This window comes from Argentina silus (genome assembly GCF_951799395.1).
Source record: "Argentina silus genome assembly, chromosome: 21".
Classification (NCBI taxonomy): domain Eukaryota; kingdom Metazoa; phylum Chordata; class Actinopteri; order Argentiniformes; family Argentinidae; genus Argentina; species Argentina silus.
The window spans coordinates 11,464,022-11,487,624 of NC_139675.1; the positions used below are offsets into that span (position 1 = coordinate 11,464,022).

General features: G+C 45.2%; 1 protein-coding gene across 1 annotated transcript in view; it reads left to right on the forward strand.

Annotated features, from left to right (window-relative positions):
- Positions 1 to 23,603, forward strand: part of fat1a (FAT atypical cadherin 1a) — an 80,008-nt gene that overhangs the window by 14,686 nt on the left and 41,719 nt on the right. Inside the window, exons 3-4 of the mRNA XM_083692710.1 lie at positions 3,599 to 3,913; positions 15,970 to 16,031. Of these exons, the coding sequence (XP_083548836.1) occupies positions 3,599 to 3,913; positions 15,970 to 16,031 (377 nt within the window). The remainder of the gene's footprint in view (positions 1 to 3,598; positions 3,914 to 15,969; positions 16,032 to 23,603) is intronic.

A 23,603-nucleotide genomic window follows, 5' to 3' on the forward strand; every position in this document is an offset into this window, starting at 1 on the left:
CAGAAAAGATGATATTGACTCTGTTTTTGAAGTAGACCCGCTAACATATGAAAATGAGCAAGAGGGATAAACAGGATTTTGTGAATCCATAATCCTCTTTTGACAACTGGTAATCTTTTTGGCACTCTGATTTGTTTCAATTGCCAGCTTTTGATATCCATGCCACTATTTGAGGCATTGCTGTTGTAATTCTCTGTCTTGGGGGGGGAAGGAGGTTGCTGCTTACCCCTCCGACCACCACTACCGCCCGCTCCCCCCCCCCCCCCCAAACAAAAAAAAACAAAAACATTATGACTTTGTCTTGGTTCATACATGCTGGAAGCATTTAAAAAAAAAACTAGGCCTAAATCTCACTTCGTAAGCGCTCAAGTATGGAAATTCAAACTGCTGTACTGCAGAAAGGATTCCAACTGTGTGGTAAATTGGACCGTTGGCGTGGATCAACTAGCCTTATCCAATCTACTTAGTATTCTCTTGTGTTGCCCTTACAAAGCCATTTCCCTGCCCCTGCTCATACATACCAGGCCCAAAGCTCACCCTCTGCTATGTTATTTCACCATTTTGTCAGAACAACGCTCTTGAAACACTGTTTCCCCCTGCTGAGGAGTCCTTGTAGCCCCTAGCTGTAACTACCTATTGAGTAAATGTCACTGTGGACCTGTTCCAGAGATTGAAGTGAACAACACCCTTCACTTATGAACAGGGACACAAACACACACACACACACACCTTCATGAGATGGCAGAATTTAAGTGAAGTGGTAAAAGGCAGGCTAGCGTTGGGGCTGTGTTTTATTATCTGACTGCTTCACTAGGTACCGCGAAGGTGTGGAAGGTGCACCCTGAGGGCATGAAAGGAGCATAGGAAGAAAAGAGAGCAAATCTGGCACGGCTTGTTGCCTCGTTGTCTTTTTTATTGCCTGGAGGGCAGGTTTTTGCAACTTCCTCGTTGACAAGCCCATGCATGGGTGCGGTAGCTGAATACCTCATGATTCATTTTGGATATGCTCCCTGAGTAACAGAGACCAAAGGTTATGCCAAAGATCGATTTGACCACTTGGATTTATTTTGGGTGTTGTTTTTATGATCATGACTCCTCAGGATTCGAAGGAGCCGGAAACTGAAAGGTGATTCAGGCTCAGCTACAGTGAAAGTATTAAAAGATTAATTGAATGATAAGTTGTTTCTATTTGAATTTAACTTCAGATTTAGGACACTAGAGCCTTATCAAACAATGACAAGATTAGGAGTTTATGACTTCGGCCAGTCAGCCATTACCATGTCAAAGTGCCTTTTGGCATCGCCCATCATAGTGTTTTAAAGGTCCATATAAGTATTTTTTTGCGGACACACACAAAAACACTGACCTCTTGTTAGAGGTTATTGTCACCAGTTCTAGGTAGTGCATATTTTTATTGTTGCCTTGCTCTTACACACCTGGTTGAACTTATCAAGGGCTTGATGAGTGTGGTTCAGTAGATCAACATGAATGTGCAGTCCTGCGGGTCCCCTGGACTGGAGTTGAGAAACCCCTCTCTGTGTTTGTTGAGGTCCCTGCTAGTGGTGAGACTCAGATGAGGCCCCCTATTTAAGACTCGGCTTATTTTAGATATCACTACACACACACACACACACACACACTCCGTCTGTGTATAACTGAACTATGTTGAGATATAAAGCTATCTTCTCCAGCGTGTGTCCCGAGGTTGGCAGTGGGCTGCTAAAAGCCTTGACACTTGTGAGAGAGTGGGATTGTTCTGCTATGCCAGTGTCTCCCAGTCAAACGGATGAGTGCTCAAGCATGGGTAACCTTGGCACACGCACAAAATATGTCTCATCCTCTCCTCTCTCGCACTTTGTCTCTCACACACTCTCAAAGAAGCACACATTCTCACCCCTACACACACACACACACACACACACACACACACACACACACACACACACAATGCATTTCCCCCCCTGTTCCTCACAGTCCACTCTCTCTATCTCATCTTCACTCCCTCTTTTTTTTTTTTTCCAATTGCCACCTCCTCTCTTTCCCGCTGCCTCTTTCACACTCACTCATATTCTCCCTCCGTCCCTTGCAGTCAGATTAGCACTTACATTTCATATTTATGCTTCACATTTGCAATTCCCTTCCCTGCACTACTGTTCCCCCCAGTAGCAATCTCTATCTCTATCGCCTCTCTCTTTTCTGAATCTCCCCCAACCCCCCCCAGGCAAAACGGTAGCTAGGCCTCTTCTTCCTTTCTCTCTCTCCCTCTTTCTCTCTCTGTTAGAGTGCAAGTTATTGAGTTACAGCGATAGGAACAAAGGGTTTTGAAAGACACCAAGGTGGAGAGGAGGATGTGGTGTGGTGTGGTGTGTTTTTCTTGAAAACAAGTGGGACAGCTCCTCATTATCTCCTGTTCTGCAATATGGCACACTGGGTTGGTGTCATAGACTAGCTCGCCCTTATCCAGAACGCAGTACACTTTGGCCTGTGGGAGTGTGGTTTCTGCTCACCTTTCACCAGAAATGGCCAACACCCAGGTTACATTGTCATTGGAGCTACGCCAGACGGATGAGCTCACTTCTATTGCTCCCCCAATTACAGGTCGATGTACTCAAGTCGTTATAAAAAGTAATGTTATAAAAATATTAGAAATATATGTTTGTCTTGATGACTGTGCTTTTATGGCAACCCTACACTGGAATAACAGAGGTTTGCATATGATCAGATAGCTCTATGGCCTTGAATGCTGTTTGCATAACCTAACCACAATCATCCTGGAATAACCCTGGTAAGAAGCAACAGTACAGTTTGTACTCAACGGAAAGCTAGTCGGATACTTTCTAGATACCCTCATGTTGATGGTTTCACACTGACTTCTTATTGTCTATTTAGCATTGTAGGGAATGTCTTAATGGGTCCCTGGGGGCAAACATGTTGAAATAATCCTGATAGGAACCAACTGTGGTGCTGTACATTCTGAGGAGATCTAGTTGGATATACCGTCTAGTCAGCCTTTTTGATGGTATTGATGGTTCTCTCCTCAGTCGTCGGAGTATTGTTGTGAATGTTGGTCTTAGCTGGTCTCTGAAAGCCGGTGTGTTTGCTCAGCTGACGTCTACGGCCTAGCCCCCACATGGCATATGGCCAGCTGTAAAAAACCTGCCCAAGGACTGTAAACAGAGGACTGCTGCTGTTATGTGAACAGCCATATTACTGCCATATTACTCTCTCATATTACACCCCACGTCGTTAACCTTAATCCTGATTAAAAGAGCCCGAAACCAGTTTTTGAACTCTCTTTGCCAACTTTTATCACTAGGCGATAATCACCATGGTGATAATGAAAACTGTTTTTTTTTTTTTTTACTTTTGCTTCCTCTTGTGCCTCACCTTGTGTGTGATTTATTTTATTGTAGAAGAATACCAATAAAAGGGTCCTAAAAACCCCCAAATATATACATTAAACATGGTCTGAAATCCAGGATGAGTCTTAACCTGAATCCAGGAAACGTGTTCTAAATCTTTATTTAAACATTTTTAAATTTCATTTTGATTAGAAATCAATATATAGTATTAATTCTCATCTCTTTTGGTCTTTCAGGGGTGATAAGGACCCAGGAGCTGCTGGACCACGAGACCAAGTCTCACTACTGGCTGACGGTCTATGCCACAGATGGTGGGGTGGTCCCCCTCTCAGCCTCTGTGGAGGTCTACATCGAGGTCCAGGACGTGAATGACAATGCGCCGCAGACCTCCGAGCCCGTCTACTACCCCTCTGTTATGGAGAACTCGGCCAAAGACGTGTCTATCATCCAAATCGAGGCGACAGACCCTGACGCCAAGGCCAGCGACAGGCTCTCTTACAAGATCACCAGTGGCAACCCCCAAGGCTTTTTCACCATCAACCCCAAGACAGGTAAGATGGCTGCTCGTGGCTTGAATTGTGCTTTGTTTATCTCCAAGATGTAAATTGCTTTGTTCCAGGTGTTCAGTGAAGCATTAAAGTACGACACAACACTCAAATACCTCAACACATATTTGGTTGGTGGAAACAAATTCCACCAGGTTGTGTGGCAATACAAATATATTGTAATTTTTATCAGTTCTATAATACATGCATTATAATAAATGCATTATGCAATATGCAACATTTACACATAGATGGGATGGCAGTGCGGGGGAGAATACCTAACAGGGTCAAAACAAGCCAAAGGTCATATGCTTTACCTCACATTCGAATGTGTGGTCAGCCAGTCTGTAGGCCATAAATACAAAATGAGAGTAGAGTAGGCAACGCCACATCGAATTCCATCAGCAGAGAACTTCAAATGCTTCTAACCATGGTTAAGAATAGGCCTCATATGTATAGGAGTTAGCAGAAAAGATGGAAGATCACCCTTTAAGACTCGAGGGGTAGCTATGATGGGCTATCGCTCTTTGCTAAAGAGCAGCATGTTTTTACAAGAGCCCCCCCTACATGGTTTTATCATGATAGAATGTAGAGAAGTCTACAGGGGGCTTTCCCCACCTCTACTCACAGAGAAGAGTGTGCTCACATATGGTGCTCTGGAAATGGACTATAGCTGAATATTTCATAGGGTTCTTTTTTTATTCCGGCCCACTGGAGTAGACTGTGTTTTACTCTAACATGACAAAATTCAAGCTTAGAATGGAGCCCAGAGGTTTTTGTCTTGTCGATGTTTTAGCCATTTTTCTCGGTTAGTGAATGTTTTTGGTTTAGTGTAACTCCAGGTTTTGAGTAATCAATCACATTTTTCATTGAGTTACACAGATACTGTAAATTATAGATTTCATATAGTTTTGATTTATTTATGCTATGACATTTGACCTGACTTATTTCAGTTCCCTTTCATTACAATTCACTCAGTGTTTCATGCGGCTAAAATGGGTTTACCATGCACAGCTTAGTAATCACCGTTTGTTTAACTACCAAAGTAGTTATCGATAAACGGCAAGAGCACAACATAATGTAAAACGTTGCTAGGGAATCAATCAATCAATCAACCAAACAGGATTTGAACGGCTCTCCTTTTATAATTAACATGGTATGCACGACACAAACAAGCTTGTTTAGATTCCTTTGTACGTCTATCGGTAACAGCTAATTAACAAACTAATTTATCCCTCCTCTGGGTTCCTCGACAGGTTTCTTATTGCCTTAATGCAAAGTGTACTAAACTTGAAATGAGGAATGGGCGGTGGAGAAATCACTCTTAAATGTTCCCTCATTGACTTGTGTGGTCCTGTATTCCAAGGCAGTCACATCAACAAACTGGGGGGTTCTTTTTGTTAGCAGTAGCCAATGTGAATTTTCTGACCAAATAAGGGTTCATCATGTAGAATGCTTGCTCTCTCTGCTCTCCTAACTGAACAAGCTTAGCCCTAATCCTGGCTCGTCTCCAAAGTAGAGAGAGAGGAAGAAAAGGCAGGGAGAAAATAAAGAAGAAGAAAAAAGGTGCGCCTCTGTATATAGTTAATTTAGCATTAACTCTAAACTGATGGGCTTGATAATGAATTTAGGAGTTTTGTGTACATGTGCATGATAAGATCCAGTTTGACAGATAAGAATTCCTGAACTCAAAGAGTGCCACATAGAGCACTTGTGTTTTTTCTTCCAAGAGTGTTTTTTTCTTCCTTTTATAGTGGGTTTTAGTGGTAGGAAACTGAGACATACATTTACATGATGTGAAGATATTAACCTTGCTGTTAGGGTTTTAGAAGTAGATTTCACTTCCATTTCTCTGTATAGAAGCCTGTAAAAGGTCTGTAAGGCCAGACCTGCCAGCCCGGACACGCATGAAGTGCACACACTCCAATGACCATTCCCATCCCAAGGGATTGTATGAAATTCTCTTATCGGCTGTTGCCTTAAGAGCAGGTATGGCGCCCCCTTTGATCAATAACGGGATCAATACTTGACCCTGTCATTGATTTCGGGTGACTTCCAATGATTTTCATTTAACCTTAGCGATGGAGAGCAAGAAAGTGAATTGGTGTCTATTTTAAGGTCGACTGCGCCACCAGACCCCTAGCCATTACTGCACAAGGCCAAGATAGACCAAGCCAAGAGGAATGTATGGTCGTTCAGATATGTCCCGCTTCGTCCCCCACCCGTTACCTTTTTCCTATCTCAAAATGACTGGCAACTCCACTCTGTGTCTCTGACTTATCCAGTCACGGTATTTAGACACAGTTTCAGAATGTTCAGAAAAGGCCTATTTAGCACTGAGGAGATTTTCGGTCTTTGGACAGCCGGCTCTTAGCCTACATAACATATTACGGGTAAATATTTTTTCGGGGAGTGACTGAAAATCTCCTCAGTGCTAAATAGGCCTTTTCTGAACATTCTGACACTGTGTCTAAATGCCGTGACTGAACAAGGTGGTATTTATGAAACTCAAAGCTTATGAGTGAGTGAGTCAGTCTTCAGAAAAAGAGACCTGTGCATCAGCAATGGCTCAGGCACATCGTAGAGCCTTTCTAGAAGCGTTAGAAGAGTGCCTTGAGAGAGAAAGGGAGAGAGGGGAAGAGAAAGAGAGAAAGATGGGGGGGAGGAAGTGAGGGTAAGACTGAGGACAGTCAAGGCAAGGATGAAACCAATTCATGCATATCAAAGCGTGTTAAAACTTTTATCAGTGGAACACCAGAGCTTCTCCTGTCAGGTTCAACAAAGAGAGGTTTGTACAAAGAGAACCATCACTAAATCACTGCTCTACGCGTTTATGTCACGTTTATGGAGAGCGGGAGGCAGGAAGAGATAGGGAGGAAGAGAGGTAGAGAGAGGGGGAGGGAGAAGACAAAGAGAGTAGGAAAACAAGAGAGAGAGAGCAATGCAGCAGAGGAAGGTAGGGAGCAAGATAGGGAGGGGGAGGGAGGGAGAAGGAGAAGAGTGAGAGAACAAAAGGAATAGAGCACATGGAGGTAAAGGGTGAACTGTTGTATCTCAGCTGTTGCAGGAACCTCCAGTATATCAATGGTTCGGAAGGGAAAAGCAAACCTTTTGCACGCATCTTTTGACTCGTATATTCGACGTCTCCTACATTAAGTGGGATGGAAATAGGCTTGATAACGTTCCACTTTATCAACTCAATATGACATTCTCCCCACATATTACAGGTTTTCGAAAATGTTTAAATTTATAACAGGCAAACCTCTGTAATTACATGCTTAAAAACGGCAGCGGGGAAAAAAAGCAAGGCCCCGTTTTGGCTCCTCTACAAAGCTTTACCAAGGGGTGGGAAAATAGAAAGGGAAAAAAAAAAAGAGTTTGTGTTTTGTGTGTGGTTTTTGAGTGAACGTCGTAGGCAGACACATGTGTTGCGAGCTCGTGTGCTCAGCTAGCTTTTGGTTTTTCCTCAAGACGCAGCCCCCTGACAGCCTTTTACAGCTTCAAACACAGATGAAGTCTGAAGGCTTCTCCTGACAGTTTAGGTGGCAGTGGCAGCGTTTCGTTGGCCTTTTCCCTTCGTGGTTGGGACGACTAAAGCCCAGGATGAAAGGCTTTATTTTGTTTTGCAGAGTAAACAAGCCCTGCTGTTGAGTTCTCTCTCTCTCTCTCTCTACGACCTTGCTGTTTCATTAAAGTGCCTCTCTGGCAGACATCATGGCGATCCTACACTGAGAGAGAGAGAGAGCTGGGAACCCAACTGTTTTTTTTTATACAGGGCTTGGGAAAAAGAAAGCGCGTTCCCCACTGCTTGGGAGTTTCTTTCCCTGGCCTTTTGAAAGGGACCGGAGAGAATTGGGTCACATGGATAAGGAGAACCAAAGTCTGGCTCTATGTGTGCGTGTGTGTGTATGTGTATGCGCGTGCGTGTGAGTGTGTGTGTGTGAGAGAATGTACGCTTCTTCAAAAATAATCCTGTGGTCAGTATCCAGAGCTTGTTTGAACCTCTCGACTGATACAGTCGTAACCGACCCTCTCCCTGTGTGTTCAACATATCAGGTTTGTAATTCTCCACATACCTCCGAATTCACAACTCACCCTCCGTCCGTCTCCATCCTTCCATCCGCCGTTCCCCCCCTCCCTCTCTCTATCTGGGTTCACTGCCCTCTCAAACACAGCCCTGAACACGTTTCTGCATTTCCCATCCCCTCTCTTGACCCCCCCCCGGCCCCCCCCCAGCCTGTGTAGGAGTAGAGTTACCCACCCATGCCCCTCCTCTGTAGGCCAGATCCTCTCTCCCCTCCTGTTATTCGCTCCAAAGCTTTAGTCTCTCGTTAAAAGAGATGTCAGAGGGGTTGTCAGCCAGTCGTTCTGAAGGGGAGGACATGAGTTGAGAGGCCTACCTGTGTGTTAGGAGAGGAGAGGATGCCTGGCTGAGAGTGTGTGTGTGTGTGTGTGTGTGTGTGTGTGTGTGTGTGTGTGTGTGTGTGATGGAGGGAGTGGGAGGAGTGGATGTGGGGCTGGGTTTGTAAATGCAGGTAGCCTGCTGTGACCAACTGGACTTTGAACCAAAAGGCATAACGCTGAATCAGGAGTGTGTGTGTGTGTGTGTGTGTGTGTGCGTGTGTGCACAAGCCGTCACGACATTTATTTCTTGGAAATACACTCACACTCCGGAAACTAAGGAGGGAGGGAGAGAGGGAGGGAGAGGTAAATCAAGGATCAAAGAAATATCGTTGATGACCTTTGATACCATTCGAACTAACTGGCTGCCTACGGAGACATGGTGCACTATGCATAATCATGACAAGTTAGTGAACTAGACAGGTTAAGTCAGAAAAGAAAATGACACATAACTCAGATACCTTAAGAACTCCCTAGAATCTTTTATGATGATAGGTTCAAGGCCCTTTAGATTCAAACACAGTCACACACACACACAAACACACACGCACGCACACACACATACATAAAACAACCCTCCTTTAAGGGCTGGGCGATACTGCCTAAGTATCATATTTTCAATATTTTTGACAGTATGATGGCATTGGACAGTATTTTTTTGTTTGGTAATCATTAAAGGTCTAAATGTTCAATAACTTGACTCATAAAATACATAGCTCACTTCAAAACATTACCACCAAAGATGGGAATACTCGTACACCTTGAAACAAGACCTAGACAGAATAACATAAACAACACATGTGAAGGCCTATGCACAAGGTGCATAGCACAGGCTTACCTGTCTGTCACCATAGCCATTAGAGTCTGTTAACCATTAAGATTAGTGGAAGTCATGGGAAGGCTAATTCTATGTTCCTGTTCTGAATGCAGCAGACTCTGTTCCTTTCCAGTCTCAATCCTGCTGTAACCTGTTATCACACTCCTGTCTCAATGGAAATGTGTCACTTCATGTTCTTATAAAAACTCTTTAATTCGTCATTATAATTGTTGTTATTTTATGTCAAACCCGTGTCAATTCCATTTGTTATTTCGTCGTATTGCGCATATTCTCCTCTATTTTGCTGGTCTCCCACTGTGGCAGGTATGAAAAGCTATTCATTTTACGGATGAGGGCTTTAATTTTTTCTTCGATTTAAGTTAAAATTACGAATTCAACTGGTGCGGCACACAATGCGTACGAGACGAGAGGAGCGAAACAGCGCTTTTTCACGGTATCGTCAGATTCCATAGGACGACGTGTATCACACCGGTGTAATGAAAGACACGGTCCATCGACTGGCCCCTACCTCCGTTCACTAGTGTTCTCCACTTAACTAAAGTACAGTGGAGCCCATTGACTCAGCGGAGCCCCCAGTTGAAGCCGACAATAACACATCCTATATGGCTCTTATTCCTCTATTTCTCATTGTCTTCCGACCGGCAGAGATGAATAGAGAAAGATTAAACCCAGGTGATTTTGTAGGGCCCATTGAAATGAGTTCTCGGTCTCCAATCCTAACCGAACTCCGAACTAACTCATTGTATTCGGTTGAAAAGGAATATCTCAGGTTAGTTATTTGGCGAGCCTTGGTGCCTCTGACAGGTTTTATATGCATTTCTAATCCCCCCCCCCCCACCCCCCCCCCCAGAGTTGTATGAAAAGACGTTAGGAAGAAGAGAAGGGGGGGGAAAAAAAGAGGAAGAAACGGTTGGTAGCTGATGGAGTCCAGAGGGCTGCAATTCATTCAGTCTGGCGGTGCTCTGTATCACCTTTCAACACAACGCCTTCTCTCTACAGGGGGAAACAAAAAAGAGAGAGAAAACACACACACACACACACACACACACACACACACAAACAACAACGTCATCAGTGGCTTTCAAAGGCCATCGTGGAGGGGGTGAGGGAGGGGGGAGTCATGGAGGAAATGGATACTACCTCCAACTACTTCCTGTCGTTTCCTGTGATTTCGGGGGCCAAAGAATTGGCACGAGACAAAAGGTTATGAAAGAGGCAAAACAAAGAACGAGAGGAGAGGATGAATGAAGAATAAGAAAGGCGCCAACGGAGGAATTGTCAAGGGAAAAAAAATAACTTCATTTCATCACAGCTTTCTGCCTGTGCAGAGTGATGGCTCTTTAAAAAAAAAAAAAAAAAAAAAAAAAGCGCGGGCTGGGCTCTAGCATTGCAAGGCTTGGAGGTTAATTACGCGTGGTCCAAGAACACCTGTTCCTCCCAATCTCAAACACACACACACACACACACACACACACACACACACAGAACTTCGACCTTACAAGCCCTAGCATTTGCTCCGACGTAGCAGCAGGATCCGGGATCCCCACCTTGGGAGGAACAGCTGAAGCTACACGGTCCGTCTGCGGGCGTCTGAGCCGGCATTCTCTGGGAGGGGAACAGCGTTCCGTTTCACACCGGACTATCCTCCATGCGTGAGCGAGCATGGGAACGTACACATCAGCAGGAGACATTAAAAAGAAAGAAAAAAAAAAAAGATGTCACCCACCATGGATTTTCACTCCCTCATTCATTCCCACTTTATTTCCTCCCTCTATCCATCTTTCCCTCTTAAACAGACAGCAGAGCCGGTAGGCCTCAGGAATGAGAATAAAACCGCTCCGAAGCCACAGCTGTAAATGTAGACAGCTCTGCATCATCCAATTATGCTTTCTTTCACACCACCCAACCATCAATCACATGCTTTAAAGCAGGCATCTGGATGGGGCAGGGACCCCCCCAACCACCACCACCACCCAAGTATTTTATATTAGCTATGGGAATCAGAAACACACGGCTTGACTTGAATAGACTTCTATTACCACCGCCTCCCAACCCCTTCAAAATATTCGCTCAGCGCGCTGATGATATTTATTTCCCGTTTATATTCCTAAGCTACTCTTCTTTCCGCCGAGCCGAGAACCGGCAGTCTCGCACATCCTGTTGGGAATTCCTCAGATTCCATGTGTGTATATTTGTTTCAGATTCCATGTGTGTATATTAGTTTCAGATTCCATGTGTGTGTATATTAGTTTCAGATTCCATGTGTGTGTATATTAGTTTGGGGGATATTTTCCCAGCCCCCCCCCCCCCCCCCCCCAGCCTATCCTTCCTAATCTAGGAGAGATAGCTCGATGTCAGTGAGCTCATAGGGGTTTTGAATTTACTCTCTCTCTCACTCACGCTGTGTGTGTGTGTGTGTGTGTGTGGGGGGGGGGGGGGGGGGGCGGTCATATAGTTTTTTGTATTCCTTCATATGAATATTCATTAGATGAGCTTGATTAATGTCCTGGTTGGAGGCTAACGACGTAAGGGGAATGGAGCCATGCACACCAGACACACAGTCAGTGGATTCAGACTAAATGCCCCATAGTCAGTATATTCAGACTAAATGCCCCTACCCTCTTTCTCTCCCTGGAAGTAGTTGTGTCTGCAGGATACAAGGGCGGCATTGCAGGAATTTTTTGAAGTGGTTTAGCAGTCCCTCTCCCTCTGGAGGAAAATGCCCCCCTGCTAAATGCCAGCCATTTCCACAAAGACCCCCTCTTAGGGGGTGGGGGAGGGGCATAGAGGGATATTGTCTGAATCCACTTAATCGGTGTGTGTGTGTGTGTGTGTGTGTGTGTGTGTGTGTGTGTGTGTGTGGAGGGTGTGTGGGGGGGGTTTGTGTGTGTGTGTGAATCCTTGTTTGTATGTGTGTGAAGAGGGCTCTCATTTGGAATGCCCGGTTGTCTGAATGGTGTGTTGAGTGTGCTATTCCTCCACAGTTAAATGATACGTCTGTTCGGGGAGGCCCATCTATAGTCTATCTCTGTCAGCGGCTCTACGGTCGCTTCAACTTTTAATGAGGAGAGAAACAAGCCAGCCACTTCAGATGTTTACCGACTCCCATCTCAGATCCCTCACACAAGCTTGGATACTTTGCCATGTCATACAGACCCACATCGGCTTCCATTTTGGCGCAGCAGTTGCACTGAAAGGACATGTTTTAGAGACCAACTGGTGCTCCAGTGTTGATACGCACTCAGGGGTAAAGAGGGCCCTCTTAGAGTGTGTTGACGGCGCCACAGTGGGAAAACTAACTGACATTTCCAACTGACATTTTTCCCCCCTCTCAAAGGAGGTTTGGTCTCCTTGGAGACTAGCCTGTAGCAGTTGCTCGCTTGATAATGAAGCGCAGGGATATTGAAATTGTTGGCTCTGTGCTGGAAGCCGAGTGTAGACCCGTTCTCTTTTTATGAGAAACCAGCTGCCCTCGCTCTCCCTACGACGAAGAGGAAAACAACAATTCTAACTTGAGCTCAAATAATAAAATCTGCAGGCTTATTTGATTTGCTAGTTCGTCAACAATGCGGTAAACATCTCAGGGCAGTCATCAGCGTAAGGGGGGGGATACGATTTAACCCGCTGCAGACGCATTCCAGCTTGTCTGCAGTCACGGCTAAATATGTGTGTCACCCTCAAGAGTGCTAATCACGGCAGTAATGCCTGGGTCCGTCCTCCCAGACCAACAAAGTCCTGATCTGGATGTCTCCCCCCCTGGCCACCATTTTGGGCCAGCGGTTTGTGAGGACATGTTGCAGAGAGAGAGCCACTGGAGCTGCACTGTTGTTTTTCTCCCCCTCTCAAAACAGCATGGCTGTAATTACTGTCGGCCTGGCTCAGCCCACGCCTGAGGAGAGGCTTTTTGTGTGTGTGTGTGTGTGTGTGTGTGTGTGTCTGTGTCTGTCTGCGTGCATCAGTGTGTGTGTGTGTGTGTGTGTGGGTCTGTCTGCGTGCACCAGTGTGTGTGTGCGTGTGTTTGGATGTTTGGAGACCGAGACTGTGGGTTGGGAATGCAGCCTTCTCGCTGGTCTACCCTGTGTGGCCTTCCAGCAGCTGCACAGTTCCCGAATTTCCATTCGTTACGAAGTTAATCACATTGATGTTGGCAGGACTGGTAAAACGCCATATCTATATTGCTCCATAGGTGGTTTGCTGAAGCCTGTATAGCCCAGGTTGAGTTGAGAAGGTATGCAAAGAGTAATTCCCTGGCCTACATCAAAGACTCCAGGGGAGCTCAGAGGCTCACTTTATAGGTTGGTCTGAAACCGGCACGATCATTTTAGAGACACCTTTCACAACCATTTTGGATTAGTATTAGCTCCTGGTTGGATGGAGGTTCTGAGTAGGCAACCCCCGTACAACTGGAGCTGCGGAAAAGACTCTCAGACACACATAATTGGCGGCTTGACAGAGGAAGAGCGTAGGTGGGTATGTGTGTGTGTCCGTGTGTGTGTGTGTGTGTGTGTGTCTGTGTGTCACTGTGTGTCTGTGTGTTTGTCCGTGTGTGTGTGTCCGTGTGTGTGTGTGTGTGTGTGTGTGTCTGTGTGTGTGTCTGTGTGTGTCCGTGTGTGTGTCCGTGTGTGTGTGTGCGCGCACCCACCCCCCTCTCTTTGCCATTCTTTAGGAAATGGGGGTAATACGATCCCTATGTTTACTTCCATTGAGATGCCGTGAAAAGTGGCAGGTTTTCAGGCCAGCCAGCCTCACAGATGCCTTAATTGTACAAAGGACACGCACAACATGACCTTTTCAAAGCCATATCACAGCCTTCAGCTAATCGTACCCAAAACACTACGCACTAGGCCTCGATCACTATATCACACTGTATTATACCATTACACACACACACACACACACACACACACACACACACACACACACACACACCACACACCAGATGCACGAACCACACTGTATTGTATAACATTACACACAACATGCCTATAATAACTTATTATTATAAACCGACAATTGACCTTTGTTTTATACACGCTCACAATTTCCCCCCAGCCTTCTTTGTCCACTCGTGATGCCTTTATTAGCTCTGTTCGGTTTATAAATACTCAAACACAGCTACAGACTCATGGGAGAAGCTGTCTCTGTCTCCAGCTCACGCACATAGCACTCTCTGAGAGAGAGAGAGAGGGAGAGGGAGGGAGAGAGAGAGAGAGACGGGATCCTGGACTCCCTTCATTTGCAGTGTATGGGGAACAGTTAATCTATTTCCAGAGCTGTAAGTTGTGGTGTTCTATTCTGGTTTCAGCCATATTTGATGGGCTTTGGTTTGGGAAATCCTCCGCTCTATGCTTATCAGGCGCTGCGTGGTCGACAGACAGGCTCTGGTGCGGTCACAGTTGGCAAGTCTCATATATACATGTGACTGTGTGTGTGTGTGTTGCTGTGTTTGTGTGTGTGTGTGTGTGTGTGTGTGTGTGTGTGTCCGCGTGCGTGCGCTTGTGTGTGGTTGAAGCTGGCACATCTAATCTACACTCTACGTCTCCTGAAGGTTACAATTACTCTGGCAGGAGAAGGCAGCAGCCAGGCCTTATTACTTGAAATAGAGACTCATAATGTAACCATGTTGGCCATATTGTCTTCCTCCCTCCTTTTTCTTCTCCTCTCCCTCTGTCCTTTTGTTGATTTTGATTCAAAATTGGATTAGAACTCGGGACTCAAGTCGTGCATTACATTTGCTTCTGATTAAGCCAGAGTACACAGAGTCCCGACTTTCATCCAACTCCTGACAGAGACTCTGACAAAGAGTCTGTGTAAGAAGGAGCTGTTCAAATCTACCGCAGTTAGAGCTGGAATGGGCTCCGGAAATCCTTGAAACAAACTGTGTGATCCGTCGAAATCCCCCCGGCTCTCTCTCTCTCTCTCTCCGTTACAGAGGACTTGAGTCACCACTCTGAGTTGGGACTGGTGGGCTGGGGGGAGGGGCCGCGCTCAACTTTGCCTGTATTTGTTCAGCTTTACATCGGTATGAGCCAGCTGTAGACAGTGCTGTTTGAGCCTGTTAGCAGACCTCTGTGATATTTCACGTGTGGTGGACAGAGGTCCCTCACCTTGCCATGGACTCTGTGTGTGTGTGTGTGAGTGAGAGAGAGAGAGAGACCCGTGGGTAGAGACCTTTTGTGAGGTCATCCTCTCAGCCTCCCCATTTGAAGGCTCACAGGTAGTCGAGAAGACGACCTCGAGGGTTACATTCATTGAACAGTCTCACGAAGGAATGAATGGAGGGCTTGGTTTTAGTCAATCAGTAATGGCTCTTCCTGTGTCCGTGTTGTTTTGTACCAATCAGATGAGATTTCTTCGAGGCTATTTTAAGGCTGTGGCCACTGAGCAGCACATCATGTGTTTGTAATGAAGTTTGTCTGGTGTCTACAATGTTTCGCTCAGTATGAATCGTGGTATTGTGGTCCGTGGTTTCAGGCTTGCATTATCATGATTACATAAACTAGATAAATATAGCTGGAATCACCATTGATTTTGGTTGAAATTTATGAAACATGGAGCTGAATTAAATGAGCACGGTTACAGTACTTATGCGTTTTCCCGTGTATTTGAATAGAGACGGACACAAAAAGATTGACCTAACGGACAAACAATCATCGCATCTGTTGCACCATAGCTTAGGCACATTGTCAACTGGTCCTATTCAACAGAGATGTGTATAATCAGAATATCCTGTGGTACCGAGATATGCAACGCAAAAGTTAATGAATCTGTTTGAATGAATCATTATCATGGCCATGATAACAAGTCTGTTTCTGTCCAACAGGTCTAGTCACAACGACCTCCAGGAAACTGGACCGAGAGCAACAGGATGAACACATTCTTGAGGTAAGCTTCATATTTTGGTTCACCACAGAAAAAAAAAGAAAAGAGGAAAGACAAACAGTCAACGTCCTTGCCTGTGTGTGTCTGTGTGTGCACGCGTGCGTGTGTGTGTGTGTGTGTGCATGCTTGTGTGTGTGTGTGTGTAAGAGCTCTAGCGGTGTCACGGTATGATATTTTGACAGTATAAGTTTCATTCTCAAGTGCCTGGTAACCTCGGTAACCATGGCTTTATTTCTTTTTAATTATGGTTTTACACAAGCTTTAAAAAAAGCTGTCACATATAAAATGTTAATTTGTCAAGTGAAATGATGCAAGTGTGGGCTGAAAGAATTTATAAACAGTGCTTTGTTCTGAAAAAATTATAACAGCATACAAAATATTCAATGAAATATGCAATTTGAATGCACAACATTTCTCTTTTAGCTGAGTCAATTTGAGCAGGGGCTCTCTGGAAGCTGGAGCACGTTTTCATTTTTTTAAACACCTGTAACAGCCATTCCCTGTAATCTAAAGCCTTAAATCCTAAAAGTGTGTTGCAATATACATCACCGAAGACACAGGGGAAGCCTACAGTATAGCCGATAAAATAACCTCTTTGAGCTGTCATTGTGAATCTTCAGACAGTCTCACACAGGCCGACCTGTCTGTCAAACCGTAGCCGTGAAGTCTGTTGACGTTTCAGAGTAGAGGATGGCATTGGAGAAAACGTTCTTCTCCTGTCCTAGAGCCTACTCAGCAGCCTTTGTGCTATATTCCTATCCTTTACCAATCGCACTGAAACCTAAAACAGGTAAGATAATACCGATAATATCTATCACAGATACAAGCTTCGTTTACACGGTAGAGAGAATGCGTAATGACTACAACAACCGGTGTGAGCGTCGTTAAAACACAAGTCGGTCAAAGTTATACCTTGACATTGAAACAATTCCCCGTCCTCACCTCTCCGTTCTTTGAGCTGCTCTGCTTCTCTCCTTCCTTCCACTCGATGTTCTGTTTTTATTGTTGCGTTACGTCACCTTCCCGTTCTGATCAAATTGTTGTATCATTTCACCTGATCATACCGCGCACCCGAGTTCATTGCTAATGCCTCTTAAAAGTGAAATGCGGGGCGCTTAGTGGCGTAGCACACTTGGTTCCTTGGTTCCTTGGTTCGCAAGGTTCCTGGTTCGATTCCGACCCTCGTCACGTCTTGCATGTCATCCCTCCTCTCTCTTCCATCCTTCCTGTCAATCTCTACTGTCTCTATCCCAATAAAGCAGAAATGTCCTAAAACATATTGAAAAAAAAAGTGAAATGTAATATTTGCCGCTCTCAACTTTAGCCTTTGGCGTTGGGCCTTTTGACGACTCTGGCCTGATTCCAAACCATGACAACCAAAACAAGCCAGCACACAGACGCGGCACATTCTATTCTACACAGGAGAGGGGGCGGGGCAGGTGGGGGGAGGATTTTGAACTGATTCGGCTGGTTTGAGATTTCCGGGGGGGAATCCGGGTGACTGTTCCTTTGTTCTTTGCCAGTGTTCCGTCTCGGGGATAGAGAGCAAGCCGGGGCAGGAAGCTGCCGTCAACGACGGGCCAATGTTCAAACTTGTGGATTTTAATTGAGCTCTGCTCTCGTATCACCCTCTCCCTCTCTCCCTCTCTCTCTCTCCCTCCCTCTCCCTCTCCCTCCCTCTCCCTCTCTCTCTCTCCCTCTCCCTCTCTCTCTCTCCCTCTCTCTCTCTCCCTCCCTCTCCCTCTCTCTCTCCCTCTCTCCCTCTCTCTCTCTCCCTCTCTCTCTCTCCCTCTCTCTCTCTCTCCCTCTCCCTCTCTCTCTCTCCCTCTCTCTCTCTCCCTCTCTCTCTCCCCTCACCTAGCAAATGGAGCTTGATACAGGACGTTTAATTGTGTGCCAGGGATTGAAGAGGAGCAGATTGGGTGCCTGTAATTATCCTGATAGGTTGCGCAATTCAAGGTTCATTGGATGAGGATTAATACTGATGTGCCCACTCGTGTGTGTGTGTGTGTGTGTGTGTGTGTGTGTGTCTGTGCACCAGCCCCTCCTATGTTTTCATACTCAATTTGCACACAGAGTGCTGCACTAATTGTATTCCGGGACGGCGAATAAATGATAGTGGAATGGGAGAGATGGGAGGACTGTTTTCCCTGGGGGGAGACATTTGGGAGACGTTTTATTACCCCCATCCATCCCTCCATCCTACCCCCCCTCCATCCACACCTCATTGATGAATGAAATGGCCCTCTCCTTAGATTTGAGTGCCAAGGCCTTCAGAGAGAAAACTCAGTTGAACCTCTTAGGCACAATAGCCTTTTAATTTGCTAATGTGACCGGGGTCAGGATCAGTGTGCGGTGAGCAGATTCTCAGGCCCAAGTCAAAGTTCGCCCCTATAATCTCAAGGCCTTGTTATGACTAGAATTACTACACTGGCAGCTGCTGGTTAAAAGCTATTGCGTTTTTATTTTTTATTTTTTTTATTTTTTTTAAGACTAGTTCTGAGGTGTCAGTCCGTCTTTGATTTGATTTCTAGTTTCTAGTATCCGCTGAAGCAGTGATTGCGCTCTCAGAAAGAACCAAATATGTGCCCTCTGGCCTCTCTGTAATGACATTGTGTGATACCATTCTACCTGCTGCGTTGTTGCCGGCATAGTTGCATTGCCTCACCATGGCTCGTGCGTACGCCGGTTCAGTCACTTCTGTTCTAATTCTTTTCGCGGCTAGGCCGAGGCGTTGGAGGATCCGGCTCGTCGTCAGGGTCAGAATCACTGCAATCATTAGTATCATCAACGACGGTAGCAGTCATTTCAAATCCCCATCTGCATTCTGTAGTCAGGCTGCCTTCGCATTAAATGTCTTTCCAGCCATTTGAATTACAACTGACAAAGCGTCTGACTAATTACATCTCACCTGAGCTGACTAACTGCCTCGATATAAACAACGCCCTGCGCACCTGCACATGCTCAACTAATCATTCTCGCTTCATTGTCAATTCAAATGTAAATGGAGCATCTATTCAAATGTAATCGTGCATTGATCATGCAAATAACTGGTATTGTCTTTCTGTCTAAGTGTGCGACCCAGTAGGATTGAAATGGGTAAGCCATTCAAAACTTAGTTTCGATTCACCGTGATGAGGGTCAAAACTTCAGTGAGGTGCTCAAATGGACGCTATTATGTTTAAAACATTTAGGAAAAGTCAGGGAAGGAAGAGTTATTTGTCACATCGCGCCCGTGGATGTCCGTTTGGGAGGACTAGTATTAAACAACCAGCCCTCAGCACTGTCAGTTATTTCATGTTTGGCCACATTAGAATGCATTACATCATACAGTCATTTTATCTCCACTAATGAATTGCAATGTTTAATCACACTGAACTCCACTGGCCCCAAACAACAAAACTAAATCTGATTCTAAGAAAATATAATTCATTAAAACTGTTCAGGAATATTACAGTTTACATTAGTTTGATTACTGCTACACTTCAGTCGAGAGAGAGAGAGAGAGAGAGAGAGAGAGAGAGAGAGAGAGAGAGAGAGAGAGAGATAAGAAAAAAGTAATTTGAAGCAAGTAACTTTTGACCTAAATACCTCGGATGTGGGTAAGTGAGAACAGAGTGCCGGCCGCCCTAGTGGAGCCCAGTAACCATGGAGACTTTAGAACTTTTTGCGGTGGCACTGAGTTGGTCAGTGTTTGGTCAGAATCCAGCACGGAGCTTTTTAAAGAACCGGATACACCCCCCCCCCTCTCACCCCACCGCCAACACACACACACACACACACACACCTCCACCTCTACACCCACAGGTCTACTGGCTGCTTTGCACCCTGAAGACAGAGCCCTTTAGATATGTGTAGGGGGTTGGTAATTGTGTGTGTGTGTGTGTGTGTGTGAGAGAGAGAGAGAGACCACAGAGGCAGTGGGGGCAGGGGAGGTGTGTGTGTGTGTGCGTGTGTGTGTGTGTGTGGGGGGGGGGGTGGGGGGTTAGGACTAGGACTAAACAAAGGGCGGACATGTTGGGGCATGTTGAAGGCCAGTCCCGGTCCAAGCCTCAGAAACACACAGCCTGCCCTCACTGGAGAAGAGAATGTTCTGTTCATATCTCTTAAGTTGTCAGGTGTGTGATGGGTTTGTCGAGGACATGCAGTTGAACATTTTCGTTCCGAAAATGCTGGAGTGCTGGAAAGCTCCATGCGTGTTGTGTCTGACAGTCCGACAGGGAGCTCTGATAAAGACTGTTTTGAAAGAGAGGGATGCGCCTGATTACAACTGTCTAGGGCACTCGAGAGGCACACACACACACACACACACACACACACACACACACACAAACACACACAGCACAGTTGTCGCTCCCGCTGTCTACCTAAGCACAGTTCTGTGCTTACACAACTTGTTGTTTTTGTAATCAATATGCCATTCTGTCTCTTCATTAGGCAGAATGACAGTTAACTGTCCACATTAGTACTAGTCCTTGTCAGCAGTTTTACGACCTACTACTGCTATTGCAGTAAATCAGACACTGAGAGAGTTCCGAATCCACACTGGGTCCACCACACACAATGAAGCAGTGTATTGGCTAGGCATTCTAAGTAGGATGCTAGTGTGGACAATGGAACACTGCCACGGTAACACCAGAACAGAACCGAGTCCAAACGACCTCATCTGGTCCTAATGAAAATGTTAATTACTCAGCGTGGGATGAGCACCACGACGCCGTCACAGCACTCCCGGGAGGGTGGACGAGCTGGAAAAACCGAGGGGTCCTTGTCATCCTGTTTCATTAATTCTACACGGGCAAATAGGTTGGACAGCCCTTGGAAAAACAAAAACACATTATGTGTGTCATGGCAGCTACGGCACCAAATGGCGTGTGACTGGCCCCGGCCTCCGGAGTGTTTTGACTAAAGCGCTGAGCAGATGGTTTTAAATGGCTCCCTGACATTTCTTCTGGTATTTTATTTCGGTGCTTTAAGCCGGAATTGCTCACATCTCTCCCCTGAGCCGCGAGTGAGAGACAAACCAACACACACACGCGCACACACACACACACACACACACACACACACACACACACACACACACACAAACATGTTCTAGTGGCTAAGTAGAGATTAAGTGCTGTGTTTGTTTAGGTCAGCGTATGCCTGCTAGTGTTCATTAAACTCTTTGAACTATGCTTTTCACAGATTACACACAACCAACCATTAAGAGCTGGGATACGCTAATGAAGTGATAAAACTGACACTAACTGTGTGGTCCAGCAACCAAGACTGTCCTTATTCCTCTTCATTGTCATTAGGACATGAGACCCAGACTGTCCTTATTCCTCTTCATTGTCATTAGGACATGAGACCAAGACTGTCCTTATTTCTCTTCATTCCCATTAGGACATGAGACCCAGTCTGTCCTTATTCCTCTTCATTGTCATTGGGACATAAGGCCAGGCTCAGGCTGTATAAGGCTTTTATTTGTTTGTGGCCCAAATGGATGGTCAGCAAATCCCATGTTTTGACTCACTGGGCTATTTATATTATTTGTACTTCTAATGGTTTGAAGCAAAAACATTCTGAATAGATGGCTGTTTCTTTTTTTTGGGGGCTTTTTTTTTTTGGCTTTTGTCTGGCTTAGTAGTTATACATGTAAAAAAATAAAAAGTAGATTTTTGGAACTCCACACCAAATGTGGAGTGATTTTAGAGGTATTCATCACCAAAAGCAATATCAAAGACCGTTGTCTTGTAAAGTGTTGAGTTTGGAGCTCTAAGGAGGTATTTCTCTCCAAAAACCGATGGGGCTTTTGACATCAGCGGAATGATGATCGGTCTCCCATATGAAAGAGAAATCACTGTGGTCTCTCAGCCATCTTGTCTCATTCTCCTCTCCGAAACTATGATTTGCCTCCTATATCGCAACCGTTGTCCATATATAAAGAAAGAAATGAAAGGGACAATTGAAGTTGAATATGAGAGGAGGGTGTAACAGTATGTTCTCTCCTTTTTACATATTTGTTCCTGGGAAACGCAGCGTGCGTCTGTGGAAAGATTACTTGACAGCTAATCTCAGGAGGGAATTGCCTTCATTTTTGGCAGCCAATTGACTTACTGACAAACACTTGTAAGCCTGCAATGAAATGAAGGGGAAGGCAGAGACAGAGAGGGTGGGGGGCCGGGGGGCAGCAGAGGGAGAGAGAGAAAGAGGAGACAAGAGAGAGGGGAAGTAAAGAAAAAAAGCCGGTTTGTTTTTTACCTCAGTTCTTATTGATTTAATTCAAAGCCGTTGGAATAATGAATATCTTCCATCATGACAGCCTTGGTCATTACATATTCACGAGACAGTTCTACACATGTGTGCACCATTATCGTCTGAAATGCTTACGATGACACACACGTGCACTGTCCCCTGGGTGTTCTCAACGTGACAGCATGGGAGTATGGAACACTCTGACCGTGTTGAATGTGATACGACCTCTACCACTTAACCTTTGTTATTTTATACATAACAAACACAAGGCGTCATCGGTGACGCTGTGGAAGATTTTGAGCCTGCTGAGAGAGAGAGAGAGAGAGACTTAATTAATTATTAACAAATGCACACACTGAGAGCCCACATTTCCTTCCGTTTTGGTAATTTGATGTCACTGCAAAGATTGATCACCTCTGCTCTCTCTGCCAATTACTATTGAAGTCATGCAACCGTGTATGTCTTTGACAGGGGATAACATCTAATTGAAGAATAATTGACAGGAAAATAGGCATACCTACTTCATAGAAAATATATAGTTGGAGAGCTTTTACGCACAAATTAGAGATATTTTAAACTACCATTCAATAGGCGTATGTAAGGCTCCCCCCCACGCATGATAGCCCCCACTGGTCAATTGAACTGTGCGTATCGCAGTCTCAACAGGTTCATGCGCTCGACAATGATCGGGCGTCCTGACTTTCCTACGTATTTTTATTTTATTTTAAATATTATCCACTATTGCCGGGGACGCTAAGTAGGTCTACAGTTCTCATAAACATGCAGTCGTGGCAGCGTTTACAGAGAGGGAAAAAAAAAAAAGAAGTAAATTAAATCATGTCATGAAATGCATGAAGGCAACTGAAGGAAGACTAAACCGAAGTGGCAGTTGATAATGGAGGGTCTGTCTGGGGGTCGCGAGCTATACTGGAGCATGTAGCTGATGCAAATGATACAATACTGTGTGGTCCAGCAACCAAGACTGTCCTTATTCCTCTTCATTCCCATTGGGACATGAGACCCAGACCCAGACATAAGGCCAGGCTCAGGCTGTTGATAATGGATAAGACCGGGGGTCGCGAGCTATACTGAAGCATGTAGCTGATGCAAATGATACAATACTGTACGAGAAAAGGCGTGCCAGGTAAATTAAACCATTCTACAGCGCTTGGAGACTCCCAGGTTGAATTAAGGCGCGCCACTCTAGGCTTGCTGTGTAATTACGTTATGAAATCATAGCCACTTAGTTAAAGTTACATTTGTTTGCCTACAACTGTAACTATAGACATTTTGTTTGATAGAAATATACATTTTTATCCATTCGATAATCCA